Source organism: Thermobia domestica, chromosome 2 (genome assembly GCF_964235325.1).
Source record: "Thermobia domestica chromosome 2, izTheDome1.hap1.1, whole genome shotgun sequence".
In the NCBI taxonomy this organism is placed as follows: domain Eukaryota; kingdom Metazoa; phylum Arthropoda; class Insecta; order Zygentoma; family Lepismatidae; genus Thermobia; species Thermobia domestica.
In genome coordinates this window covers 292,259,985-292,275,404 of record NC_137455.1, presented here as the reverse complement: position 1 = coordinate 292,275,404, position 15,420 = coordinate 292,259,985, and the positions used below count along the sequence as shown (strand labels likewise).

Below are 15,420 nucleotides of genomic sequence, written 5' to 3'. Positions count from 1 at the left end.
GCAGATCCCTTGACGCTGAGGTATACACTGGATAAAATGGGCTTCAATCCTACTTTCTTTACACTGCATAAAGCGGCAAACTATGATTTAGCCCGTCCCTTGATCATATCCTGGATCCGCGACTGTATATATATATATATATATATACGATGGTAAGTCGACTGAAAACCATAAAAGTAGAAATAAAAATCTGCATATGGCGCCAGTGAGCTGTAAGTTGGCATGCCTGTTAACGATAGTATGCCGGATGTCTCCTAGGTGGCAGCAGCCGGCAGATGCACAAACACCGGCGCAACAACAGTTCCAAAATGGCAGCCCCACTAGCCACATGCACCGTTGAAGCCATCGTTTTGGAAAACCGCCGTGTGACAATAGATGAAATTGCAGCATGTGTATACATGAGTCATGGATCTTCACATCATATTGTGAATGATGTTCTCCAGTTTCATAAGGTGTCTGCAAGATGGGTGCCCCGACAACTGACGCCTGAACTGAAACAGCGACGTGTTGATGCGTGCGAAGACCATTTGTGGCGTGCTGAACGTGACGGTAATGCCTTCCTGTCACGAATCGTCACTGGTGACTAAACATGGGTGCATTACCATCAGCCTGAAACAAAGCGAGCGAGCAAGGAGTGGCGGCAGGAAGTTCCACTCCGATGAAGAGGTACGCAACGCGGTGCACGAGTGGTTGCGCCGTCGCCCAAAAGACTTTTTTTCTGCAGGTATTCAGGCTCTTCCGAAGCGCTGGCGGACTTGCATTGAACGAGGAGGGTACTATGTTGAAAAGTGATTTACTTCTGTACCCTGTGTGACCAATAAATAATATTTAAAAAAATAATGACGGTTTTCATTTGACTTCCCCTCGTATATATATATATATATATATATATATATATATATATATATATATATATATATATATATACTTCTTGTATTTTGCTGTTGTTAGTTATTTACAAGGATTATATTTCTATTGTAACAAAGGCTGGGTTTAACGTTTAACTATTATTATTTTATTTCATTGTGCTTGAATTATCACGCAGCAACAACATTTAATCATTTATCAAAGGTAGGGATGAAACTTAAGAGTTAGTTTCTATGGAAATGGACTGTACAATGAGTTTTCTATTCTGAAATATAAATTATGGAATGTGCTTTTCGGGAAAGTAGACATACCAAACATGTTCAATTTAATGTAGCATACTCTCGTTATATTAATCAATGCGAGGTTAGTGTAATGAAATCTTTATGGTCAGATGCTAGAAACAGAATGTCAACAGAACTTGTGGCGCCGAAAGGGCATGGGTGGATAAGTATAGTGAAATGGTTCCAGATGAATCTTGGGACTACAAGTGTGTGGTATGTAGGTACCCCCAAGATACATTCATCCCTCACATTTCAAACCTCAACTCTCATTGGTTCATAAGAAATGGCGTAAAATCGGAAAAGTGGGATTAATTTATTTCTCGAGAATGGCTCGATCGATTTTGTTCAAACTTGAATGTATTAGGTATAGGCATACAAGGGCTTCGTCTGAAAAAATTAAAAGCTCCTCCCGACCATTTTCCCCTCAAAAAATTTGATTCAATGTTTTGAGTCTTTTTGGACCTATGATGGTCTGCGAGCACAATTATGAAAAAATAAATTTTAGATGTCGCTTTAACCTTACAATCACATATTTTTTTTTTTTCAAAATTATATCACGGGTACACCATGGTCAAAATTAGCCAAAACCAACCATACCAAACCTATAAGGGAGAAAATGCAAAAAGAACAGCTATTGATGTAGCTTTAGCATATTTGCTAATGAATGAGTGAGAAATCACACCTGAAGTGCCGAATTCACTGAGGCCCATTTGATGGCCTATGGAGACCCCATCCATAGTTTGGGATATAGTGAAACTGTTAATACTGAACAATTTATTTGGTAATGAACACCCTTGTCACTTTAAAACAAGCACGAAGCAATGAATCCGTGATTGTGTGAATTTGTCGCGAAAAAAGGAATACTAACAGTCAGGAACGTCTGTTGCGATTTTTCTTGGGGAGCAAGACCTCCCATCTACATAAAAATTGTTAAATTAGTAGTCAATGGATCAAAATATAGACCCTGTAAAACTTATATTGAGGACAAAGGTTATGAAGTTCCTATGCTTGCATTTAAAGGCAAAACATCACAATTGTTCACTGCAGAAGCAAATGATATAAGATTGTTACAAGAATTCGTTGGGCAGTTGAAGCTACACATGGAATGCTGAAATAAAGATATTGTCTGTTGGATAAAATATTTGACAATGAAATGATAGTATCGGCCCGTATTATAGAACTGCTAGTTCTCTACATAATAAATTCTCCATACGTGATACCAGATGAAAACTACTCCGCAATCACGAAATCTGCGAAAACTTCACGAAACAAAAACACCTTTGCCGCCTTTGTTGAATAGAAGAAATTTCGAACAAGAGAACTTCCGTTTACATCTATTTCTTCACAGGATCTTCAGGATTTTCCTCGAATAACCGAAAAATATTTGAAAAGATTGTTTTGTAGATCCTTCCACTATAAACAGGCAATATGTTATTTGTCTGACATGTTGGATGAACGAGGTAATATTAATATACAGTATGCTAAAGATAACGACAAGATATTGAAAACGACAATACATTCAAGATATGCGCAACGCAAGTCATACAAATAGTTCATCTAAAACCAAATACGGAAGGTTACAAGTGTCATTAGATATTGATACGACTGTTTGCTAACAGTTGGCTCTTGCTCCCATGTTGCACCCATTATTTATCATCTAAGTTATGAGAGATATTTGTCGAGGATACCAATACCAGAACAAATATTGAGCGAAATATTCGATCACAACAACATTTGCGTGGTCATAAATGAAAACAGTGACGAGGACTGAAGTACATACTACAATCCCTTTCTACACTACTAAGTACAATGTTCTTTTCATCCTTATTTGTTTCACACATTGAAACACTTGTACTTCTTACATGTAACTTACTTTCCGTTTGCATTATATTTTCTTCTATTTCTTGGATGAAATATACCTTTTATTCAAATTATGCAGTTTTTCACTACTCTACTTATTTCCCTCCCAAGAACTATGAGAGACACTACAACAAAGGTTACATTACATTATGTTGTAGTCGATGGTTATTCTCTTTCCACCTGAGATTATTTCACTTAATTGGACATTGTAGGTATAGATAACATTGATTTTTTTTAATATATATATGAACACTCACATTGAAATTTCAGCCATTCTCAAATGGGATACTTACGGGCGGGGGGTGACAATTTTAACTTCATACTCATGTTCAGGCTGATTGAGTGACAAGAAATAAACACCAATATCAACAGTTTCACTTTGGCTCAAAATGGGGATGGGGACGACACAAGCCATCAAATGGGCCTCAGTGAGTTTGGCGCTTTTTAGGTGTGATTTCTCATTCATCCATGTAGCAAATATGCTAAAGCTAAATCAATAGCTGTTCTTTTTGCATTTTCTCCCTTATAGGTGTATATGGTTGGTTTTGGCTAATTTTGACCATGGCGTACCCATGATACAATTTTGGAAAAAAATATATGTGATTGTAGGGTTAAAGCAACATCTAAAATTTATTTTTTCATAATTGTGCTCCCAGACCATCATAGGTCCAAAAAGACTCAAAATATTGAATCAAACTTTTTTTTGAGGGGGAAATGGTCGGGGGAGCTATTATTATTATTATTATTATTATTATTATTATTATTATTATTATTATTTTTAGACGAAGCCATTGTATACCTATACCTAATACATTCAAGTTTGAACAAAATCGATCGAGCCATTCTCGAGAAATAAATTAATCCTACTTTTCCGATTTTGCGCCACTTCTCATGAACCATTGAGGTTTGAAGTGTGAGAGAAAAATGTATCTTGGGGATACCTACATACCACCCACTTGTCGTCCTAACATTCATCAGGAACCATTTCACTATACTTATCCACCCACGCCCTTTATGTTCAGATGGACCTGAAAAGACCTGTCACAGATTTCCACGAAAAGGTAACGAAAAAACGGACTCTTCTTCATGTAGCTAGCAGTTCCAAAAAATATGAATAATAAGATAGGTGTCAATAATCAATATTTCTATTTCGCTCGGCACAGTAAAGTTTAGTTTGTAGCAATGGCACTGCTAGTAGTTAGCGGTTGTAAGTGTTAGAAGTAACGGTATCAACATGGTAAACATCAAAAATCTTGTTTCAAATTTGCGTTCCAAACACACAAATGCCACTAGTCTTCGTGCTTATCTTCAGCTCATTCTGACAACCCTATTTGTCGGATCTACATTGTCTACGAAAAAAAAATATAAAAAAATGCTTATCTCACTAAAGATGAGGACTACCCTCGCGCTACATTTCATACATTGTCAAAATATATATAACACATAAGGGAAGTCAATTTCACAGAGGTTTGGTTGGGAAATTTTCTGGATAAAATACAATTTCTACCGAGTGTATTACAATTCCAGGGCCACAGGCAAACTTTGTTATGAGTAAAGAAACGAGACAATGAAGAGAAAGTAAAGTAGAGTAGATGGAAATAAGAGGTTTTCGATCTAGAATGGTGGCTTTTCTCAATCGCACCACCTGTTTAGGTTCCACACTGATAAGGCATCTTATGTTAAATGAAGAAAAAAAAAAGCAATGTTGCCAGTTCAGCAGGCTATTCCCTTGGGCCCTCAGCATACCAGAAATACAGCATTGTTGGGAAACTGATTTCAGATGCTGCAGGTTCCCTCATACATCAACGTGCACGTTCAACCGTGTCATTCTTGCTGTCGTTACGTTTACTTCAAACAGCCTTCTGAACTGGAAACGTTACTTTTTCAATTAACATGGGACGTCTTACCAGTAATGAACCAAAACGACTGCTGGGATTGGAAAAATCAGGCCATCTTAGACTGAAAACTCCCAATTTCTAACAACTTTCTCTTTCCATTTTTTCGTATGTTTACTCGTAACAGAGTGGCCTATAGACACGAACATTTCATACACCCTGCATATAAATATAATTATTAAGAGGTAACCCAAACATGGTGCCTCCTATAACTTTAAGTGAGAAAGACAGTCGCGGCCTTTCTTCCCTGAGTATTCAGGCATTACTATTATTTTACACACACAAATATATATATAGTGTGTGTGCGGGTTAATTTATGGAAATTGGGCATTGGAGGTTCTTAGTTTTGGTTCTGGTAGCGACCACGACTGTTTCGAACTCGGAATTTGTAATTTTACTATAGATATTACGGGACTACTCGACTGAAGGTAGTTAGTCACTAAGGCAGATATGACCTCTCGGACCGGAAAACATGTCAGAAGATGTCCAACTGTAGAACTTGGCGAATATGTCTTCAGAATCTCGTGGCCATTGGAATTAGTTCTGGAAAATTTTTGAGTTAATGTAAAAACAGCCAGCTACTGGGACTTCTCTTCCTAATATCAAGTATATAAGGTAAAAAGAAAGAAAGAAAAAATGTCGCTTGTCTTGTAGAGAAGCAAATTACATAATGGCTTCCTGCCCCGCTGGAACGTGAAAGGGTGAAAGGTTCACAGCTTTCTCTTCAATCCAGAGCTATTATATTCTAGAGAAATCTACACTAAAAAAGATATACTAACTTCCGTATATTAATAATCTAAGTGTTTCCTGGAAAATATTAAAATTAATATTATGAATACAACACAACTTCATACATTTGTCATGCACAGATTTAGCTGGCCAACTTACTTGTATAATTGACTTATATAACAACTTACTTGTACTTATATAACAACGTTTATCATTTTACTCATTTCTTATAGTCTCCTTTAGTCTAAACAACAGAAAAAAATACAACGTAAAATCTAAAAAATACATTAAATTCACGTACGCTGTCGGAAAGTTATTCGGATTTGATATCTCTCAACTGAATCATAAGACTTTTTAACATTTACAGTTATTGATAATCTGTAGCGTTACTTTTTTTTTTCTAATATCTATTTGGTGTAGAATATTTAGTTTAATGTTAACCTATTCGTTTGGAGCTACATTCGTAATCTCCAATTATTTATTTTAACTATTAGAGCTCTGATCAAATGACACTAGATCTTATTTTTAGTTCTCTTTTACGTACTTGCAGTGTGCGGGACGAGACCAGGTCGCCATATAATTTTGAATTACGGTGCTTATTTTTAATTTTTTATGAGTCCGCTTGACCCTGCAATCGATATTCAGCAGCCGTAAAAACTGCATGTATAATCTGTGATTGACCCATTAGTATTTCGAGTGAATATAACGAAACGCCTTGACCTAATAAGCTGTATTAAATGTCAGAAGTTTTGTGACGCAATCAGAGACAACTAAAATAATAACGAAGGCTGCTGACAATGAAGTTGTGAGATACGTGGAACAATATTCTCATTTCAAAGATTTTTTTTTTCTCTCAGACGCGCCTCTTCAGTTTTGGCACCTGAAGAATTTAACAAAAACGGGCTGTCAGCATCGCAATTTTATCTTCTTCAGCCTTTTTTCATGATTCTTATTTTTATTTAATTAAGAAAATGGGCAGAAGTAAACAAGGACAAGGGAAGGGAGGGACAAAACCAACCCCCTACCACCCACACCCGCACACAGACACACACACACAGGCAACAGACTTCAACTATCTAAATGCTACCTTATAAAGAAAACTCAACATTTTTGTCTACCAGAGCTTTATCTAATGTAAGTACATTCTTCAAGGACAACTCTGATAAAGAAACTTTACGTGACTGTTATGGGATACTGTTCGAGAACACACTTCGTGCAGTGATGACGGTTCATTCATCATGATACTGCTGCAGTCTACTAATCATATTTCATCTAGCCAAGGATTTCCTGGAAAAACATGGTATTGGACAGGTTCAGCAACCTCCTTACTGTCCAAACATAGGATGCCACTCAAAAGTTAAAATCAGGACACAGAAGATACGAAATCACAATATTTTTAATAGTGCTGGGGCAAGTCTGTAAACTCAGAGGAGTCTGGCGGAGGAGGCGAAAAAGACCGATATTAGTGTTTACTCCATATTTCTTGTGGTTGCTGAGATGAATAGTGACATTCGATGGCGTTGAAGTTCAGCCCGGGTGGGATGGGGAGAAAGTGACATGTAAAAATAATCGAAAACGACTGATACTACTGTCCAATCCACGAGATGGATCGTGACATTATATCGAGTTTTAAGTCTAAATTCATCCTCTATGAGTATCCTAAGGGAAGGGAAGGAATTTAGGTACTTTGCATATATTTATTCTCCTCGTGCGAAGAACAGACATTTCAGCTAGTATACAAGAAACTCGAATCAAGAAATATAATCACATTTAAAAATCCTGAACCTCCATCTTCATCTGCAAAATTAGTACATGCAAATTATTGTTGTAATTTTTATGTGCAAGTAAGAAATAGTTCAGTAGGTCAAAGATCACTACAAGAACAGAAGAACCTATTTCTCCACAAGAATTACGCAGAAAGTATTGGGCCAGCTAACAAAGAAGCTTTTCCAATTCCCTTAAAATTAGTCAATACCGAAATTTTAGTTCTCTCACCGTGAATCAAGTGTGTTAACCCATTGCGTCCAATTTATTAAGTTGCCACGGCAATTTTTCGCGTTGAAACTCATGGGTTGTAACTGCTGCTTTTAACCTTGAAATAAGCTTGAAATATGTTTCGTCAAACCATTGTTGCATTTTCTTTGTGTGATATTTAGTTCCTAGATTAACATTATTTTTTAGTGCAATGTGGTTTGTGGAGAAAGATTTAACTGGGTTGATTTGAAAGATGTAAGTATACAATCATTTGAAGACAAGTTAACGGTATGTTATTTTCTTAATTTTGGTGAAGAAAGGTTTAGTTTATTATGTATTTTAGTTTCTGAGAATTTGTGTCCACTGTGTTTGGTAGGAGAGATGTAAAAATACACATGGCAACTTTAGTTGCCAAGGGGAAGATGCGAAGCCAAAATTAGGATAATTGTATTTATTTATTTTTACTCTGTCATACAGAAAGTGATTTAAAAGTGTGAACTCTTCACTGCAGAATACATCGATAATACTACTGCCTTTTTTCAGTCACTGCCTTAGCCTGTATATGCACAAGGGAAGTGAGGGCAAATTATTTTCTCCATATAATCTGTGGTCACTCATTAGGTGGGCAAAGAGCTCCCTCACTTGTTCTTGTAATTATGCATGCTAACTTTTATAATGTGCATGTGGAGATGCCTATCTGTGTCAAGAAAATCTTCGTTCTTCCGCTTGGCTACTGGCTAGCACCTTGTCTTTGGTGCGCATGCTCCCGTGTTTGATACCCCGGTGGGAGGTATCGTTGAATGAAAAAGTAGTTCGGACTCCACCATTATCAGTAGGTCAATATCTCATTTAGCAACCTTGGCATACTTGATGCTCTGGAGAAAGATGATGGTGCTTTTCCACACAGCGTAGCTAGTGATGGGCAAATTCCCGGGAAGATATTTTACGGGAATATTCCCGAGAAGAGTCCCAAAAATGGGAATATTCCGGGAACTTATGTACACTTCTCCAAAATATAATTGCATGCCCGAATTTTTCTAAGTCCCTTAAAATTGTAGGTTTGGCAACAGCGCAGTCGACGTAATGGTAGGGGAAGTCAAAAGAAAAAAAAATAACGAGACTTCTCAACACACCTCACAGTTTGCTGTTTGAAATACTCAGTTCTCTTCTTATAACTTAATGTAATGATACATTTAGAACATCATAGTACTTGGTAAATGCAGAAAACTTGGTTGTAAGTGAAGCACACACGCTTTTCGACAACAATATTCGTTTAAATAAAGGGAGGGGGAGTTGTTAAGAAATTCGTTCTCTATTCATGAAATAGGAATGGAATTTCATAGTTGTTTCGATAGCCATTCGTGTTAAGTTCTTGCTTTCTCTGCGGATCTAGTTCCTTTGAACCCGGTTCGAATCCCACTCGATGCTCTTACTTTTTTCATTTTGTAATTTTTCATTTATTTGTGCCGTACACTTTTATAGTATATGTATTACGGAGGTGATGGACAACTTTGTAATTTATCCAAAAATACGGTGTACAGGTGTAAAACCTTTTCTATATATTCCAGTGTGATTCCTCCTTAGTGCAAATTACTTCTTGCATCGATCCGTATGATTTTCGTAAACCTCAAAATAAATCCGGAGTTCTAGTTTCCAGGAGATCACTATCAGCCCTAATACCTCCTTCATTATTATACGCGTCTTTAGCGTGGGAGATCCGGATCGATTCCCGGCGGAAGCCGATGTGGTTCGACGCTTACGTTAAGCTGTAGGTTCACTTCTCATATAGCCTCGCTACTGAAAGGGGCCTTAACTCAAAATCAAATATTATTATATGCATCTTTGGTGCGGAAGACCCAAGTTCGATTCCCGGTGGGAGTTCATGTGGTTCGGGTCCTACGTTAAGCTGTAGGTTTACTTCTCATATAGGCCTAGTCTCGCTGCTGAAAGGGGCCCTAAACTCAAAATGAAATTTATTATTATTATTATAAAAAGGAAATAGAAAAAAAGGTTAAGGGTACTAAATTTGGTGAGACATTTTATTTTCTTCCACTTTGTTGTTATACCCAGGGCCGTAAATTGTGGGGGGCATCGGGCAACTGCCCCTTCCAGGGAAGCTCCCCGCCGTTCGATGGGGGCCCATTTTAAGACAATTTTTTTTTTTACTCCATATACGATACGAACATGAAATTATAAATAAAGCATCAAACAGGTTCACTACATTATATAAACAAAACAGCAAACAAAAGGTAAATAAACACAAAAGAATATGGGCTCATTTCAGCAAAAAAAAAAATCTACTTTTAGGTGGCCTAGAAATAATATGTATTAGTATGGCTTTGAGATTTGTCAATATTGTCCCCTTAATTAATTTGTCATGTATGAAACGGGCTCAGGGGCTCAACTAACGAAACTGCAGACCTTGCCGTTCGGAAGGGCCCACAGGTTCCGGGGGTCCATAAGGTGTAAGGGGAAGATAGATAGAAGGGGCCCAAGAATTAGAAAAACAACTTTTCTGTGGGGCCCTAATATGCGTATTAATGCTTGCCCTCTCCAGAAAAAATCTAAATTACGGCGCTGGTTACACCTATGGACTGTATGTTATCTTGGTGTATCAGAACCATTTTAGATAGGTTTTCACGACGATCTCACATTTTTTCACTTAATAGCTCTCAATAGTATCACCGTTTGCTAGAGTCTATCTCACAAGAATGCCCTCAGTTTCATGAAACATTGACCATCATCTTACCCCGAACAATCTCTCATGAGTATTTTGCGAGTGGAGATGAGGTGTTTTCTCTACTGCTTTCAAATCGGTGTTTATCAGGCTCCAAGTAGTAGTGTTGTCAATGGCTAGAGCAGCTCGGCTTCCGGCTCAGTTACCACCGAGCCGAACTGAGAAGTGAGCCGAGCCAACAGTTCATCCAACCGTGCCGGCTTGAGCCAATGGCTTACCTGAGCTGAGCCGAACCGAGCTGATGGCTCACCCCAACCAAGCAGGCTCGAGCCGATGGCTCACCTGAGCCGAGCCGAACGGAGCCAATGGCTCATTCCAATCGACCCGACTCGACTCGAACTGTTGGCTCAATTGAACCGAGCCGGAGTTCAAGCTGCGCTGGTGGCTCAGAGCTCGAGCCGAACCGGTTGACACCACTATTTCCAACTCGATCAAGTTTTTAAATAGCTATCGTAAAGAATTAATTGATTGAAGCAGTGTTTAGTAGTTTTCATCGGTTCAGGTGAGTAGGGCCATGGTTTTCTTGCCCCTTCTTTGGTTATGACCCGAGTACTCTAAATAATATCCTTAACTTGAACAGTTTTCTGAGCATACAGAAAACCAACTGAGAAAGGTGATAAATTTCCTTCTATGGCTTGTTGAAATCGAGGAAAGCAAGATCGCCTAGAGTAGACCCGAGAGGCACACATAGAAGGCAAGTATATAGTATATTCACCATTTGCCAACTTTATTTTAGTATGAGCAGTAATCAGAAAACTACTTTTAAAAGTAGCTGCTCTACAGCTACATGTTAAAAATTGTAGCTCGCTACAACTATTAGCTAGTTTCCCAGAAACATATTCGTTACTTAAGCTCTTGTTACAAATACAGTTTAATTGGCATCATGCATTATAATATATGTCACGGCATCTACATGCGTAACTGAACTTAAAAGTTTGGTTAAAATATTACATAAAAGCTTTGTATGTCAATTTGCATTTCACAGTAAAGTATGCATTCTGTCTGCTCTTTTTAAAGTATATATATATATATATATATATATATATATATATATATATATATATATATATATATATATATATTACACCCTCCCTCCAAAAATGTATATGCTTTTGCTGCTAGAATGGCTTGTAGGTCTATTTTAAGAGTCATTACTATCCTTTTGACCGATCGTCAGTACGCAATTTATTTCAGAAAATTTTCTTGTAATATTGTTGCAAAATAATTGGAGAGAGAAATCAGAAAAGAATCATATTTTCTGCCTATCATCATATAAAAATTTACTAAAAATTGTGAGGAAATGTTGGAGTTACAAAATATTTTTGCTTCCTGGAAAAGATTTATTTGTAGTTTTAGTGCAAAATTCGCTACACACTATAAAAATATGTAGCTCAGCTACAGCTACAAGCTACATGTTCAGTCTTGTAGCGCCGCTACATCTAGAGCTACAAAATTTTTAGCTACCTATTGTAGCTTCGCTATAAATAGCCCGCTACTTCCGAACCGACTATGAGTTATGTAATTAACAACTATTACCTAGTATAACTTGTGTCATATACTGTATGTAAGGTAAAAGTTGATGACAAAGTAACGCGATACATTTTCAAACTAACTTACTCAACAGAATATTTCACGTTTCTGTCAAATTACATTTCTATATCATCATTTTGCTTTTAATGTGCCTATATTAGACATATTCAAAATTACCCTATATATATTCAAAAGTTTGGACTACCTTTTAGAAAATTCATTTCCGATAATTCATGAATCTTCACGCTTACACTGTGAAGCATGAGAGAACATCAGCGTGTCGTTGTTGCCCAAATTGATACTCATTAAACACTTTTACTGATATCTCCAACAGAACAGCAGTGCATTAACAGTAAACAAAATGTGAGTTAATTGTCACTTGAATATCTTTCTTCGAATGAAAATCCTGGGGTGCTGTATGGATGCGAAACAAGGTATTGTAAAGAAAAGCTGTGAAGTTTTATTTTCAATAATAAAACAACATCGTTCATTTTAGTGTTTGTTTCTCAAATGTCCAATAAAAACCATGGCCCTACTCACCTGAACTGATAAAAGTACTGAACTCTGCGTAAATCCATTAATTCTTCAAGATAGCTACAAGAAATTTATCGAGTGGAAATTTACATGAACTTTGTTTTGTAACAATCCTCTTCACAGCCGAACCAAGGATTTCTTTCAAGAGAGATTAGATACAAGAAGACTACTAAGCCGGACATACAGTCACTTTCATAAAAGTGACAACCGATCTAACATCTCAACGAAACTCGGTCCACTTGAATGCGTTGAATGAAACGTGCCGAGTCTAATTGTGCAATTGGTTTAAATTGATCGGCTCGCGGCTTGTTCATCACAGATCCAAGCTCAGAAAGACCGCTCATATATCACGTCTACCGAGCCGACTCGAGAGGATGGTTCATCTGAGCCGAGTCGAACAGAGCGGATAACTCTTCGCAACCTAACTGGCTCTGTGGTGCGCATTACCGAGCTTTTATTGGGTACCTCTACTACAAGGATATCACTCAAAAATCCAACTAGATATGTGTCAATTGCTGAGGAAACGTGCAACTTCTAATGCTACTGTGAGCTACTGTAATTTGCGTTGCAGATTTCTAAAAGGTCAAAGGTTCATTGTTCATGAACTTCGCTGCAGTGCACCTTCAATAATACCGACCCAGAAAACATTGATGTTACCCATGACATTATTGTAAAATCAAAAGCTTTGGTGTGCTATAGAAATTATAGGTATTTTGCATCAAAAGTTACAACATCCTCTGATAAAGTCTTCAAGATACGAATGTGGTAGAGCAGGAGGAAAATATTGACGAGGCAGGTTCCCAAATCTGAATGCTGAATACAGTTGGCAGCGATACCAGTGTTTTTTCTAGGTGTACGTTTCCCCTCGATGTTACAACATCGCCCTGCGCAGGATCTAAGAAATACTAAATAGTGTCCCACTATGGCCTCAACTCATTTTGATTTCTCTTCAGACAGGCTTTTCTATACGAAAATGTGAAAGATATATCACTTTTGAGCACATCATTTATCTTTAAAAAAATGTTCTGTGTTTTGAATACATATGTGCATGTTGGCAACTTAAGTTGCCAATCTAAAAATCAAGGAAAAACATTTTTAAAATATTCTAATATGTATTTTAGAGTACCATTAGGACCAAATTGGCGAACGAAAACTTTTCAAAATACTAGTGGGGAATTCTGGGCACTAATGGGTTAAGGGAGGGTGTCTGAATTAATCTTGAAATAACGGAGGCTGAAGTGAAATAAATAAATAAAAATCTTACCTCCGTGGGGCTGTAACTAACCTGAAACGTTAGTTATTATGATTCATATGAACCAGGATACTTTTTAAGATTTTCTAATGTAATGATGAATTATATGAGAATTTTTGAACGAAAATTTCAGTACCTTTTCTCTGTTAATACGTAAAACCAACTACCAGATGCTCGCGTTTGAACGCCTTTCAATTATGATTAAAACGGTGTACAATTTGCTTTCCTCTACTGCAGTTTTACAGCCGGATAAATAAAAGTCAACAAAACATGAAAATGGTAGTCTTGCGTTAGGACTGAACTGTTTATTCGTTGTATCAGGACATTGAAAGCGGGATGCCTGACTAATATATTTGCATCGCCTTACTGTAAATACATTAGGTGTTTTCACTCATCTTCTGAAAATAATCATTACATTTTACCTGAGAGAGTAGCTGCATCCAAGGAAAACTAAATATAGGACTGAAGACATCACTTTAGAGTCGATTCCGGATTTACAAGACTGAAGGTATATCTTATACACGAGGAAAGAGTAGAAAATGGCAAAATATAAGATGAGCTCGTTGACAATGACTGCCTCATTGATTGTAAGAATTGCATTTCCAAGATTGGCTATTGTTCCACTGACATTCGTCGCACGAAGAAGTTCCACACACAATGCAGCAGTCGTAACATAAAATCCAAGAAACCAAACACCTTCTCGAATCCTCCTTCGTTGTACACTACCAACATTCATTCCTTCCAAACAATTCTGTAAAGAAAACAAATATTTCAAATTAACTACTTCCATAAAGGCGTAACAAAAAACTAAAATACATAAAAACAAACTAAGGAGTAAAAAGTTAATATTCAGGAGACTGTCTCTACCCTCTGTGGATTTCATGGATTCAGATTCACACAGCCTTGGTGTTGAAAAGCAATCTTTTAGCTTAACGTCCTGCGATTATGCCCTTTAAACAGAAGAAGACGGATGATTAAGGCAAGAGAATGACGATAGAAGAATTGGGGGAATGAGAATGAGGGAGGAAACGAGAGAATCCACAGACACTATATTCCCAGTACAAACTTACTTGGCCCGAAATCAAACCATCGACACAATGAACCAGAGGTGAACGCTCTACCACTGAGTCATCGTGCCCTCCTCCCTTCGATGTGTAAAGGTAACGATTAATTACGAACACCCAATCAATTACCAGAAACCGATCTCTTATGTGCCTTAGGAATCCTAATAGAATTCTTATATTTCTAGTAACAGAAGTGTGTAGATAGTAACATCTTAAGATTGTTTCTATAATGGTACCGCTAGGTTGTGAGCAGTGTTGGGTAAGTTACTTGTAAAAATGTAACGCGTTACAAGTTACTTTACTTTCACTTAAAATGTAACGCGTTACTTGCCTCAAAAAAGTAACCGTAACTCTACTTCGAAAGTAACGCGTTACTAACGCTTTACTTTTGGTCCGACTTTGAATATGTAAAAAATCATTACTTCAATTTACCGTATTATTATTATTATTATTATTATTATTATTATTATTGCAGTTTCCGATTATCCCCAACCATCGTAAGTGTTTAGAACTGCAGGTTGATAACAGTAGCGTTGCTATATCCTTTCATGTGACAGTTACTTTATTGGAAATTTGATGTGCTTCGCTGACTTCGTAAACGCAATATTGCACGTTCTGAATCGCTTTATGTAGATGCAAGAACAAATTCTTACGTGACAGCTATGCGAACATTTTCATATGTAACACTGACTAAAAT

General features: G+C 37.2%; 1 protein-coding gene across 3 annotated transcripts in view; it reads right to left on the bottom strand.

Moving 5' to 3' along the window:
• Positions 1–15,420, bottom strand: part of LOC145678577 (uncharacterized) — a 74,928-nt gene that overhangs the window by 53,701 nt on the left and 5,807 nt on the right. For all 3 annotated transcript variants that reach the window (XR_014130407.1, XM_081748888.1, XM_081748889.1), the window contains exon 2: positions 14,082–14,410. Coding sequence is in view for 2 of the 3 variants with exons in the window: in XM_081748888.1 (XP_081605014.1) it covers positions 14,082–14,410 (329 nt within the window). In the remaining variant the exon portion in view is untranslated. The remainder of the gene's footprint in view (positions 1–14,081; positions 14,411–15,420) is intronic.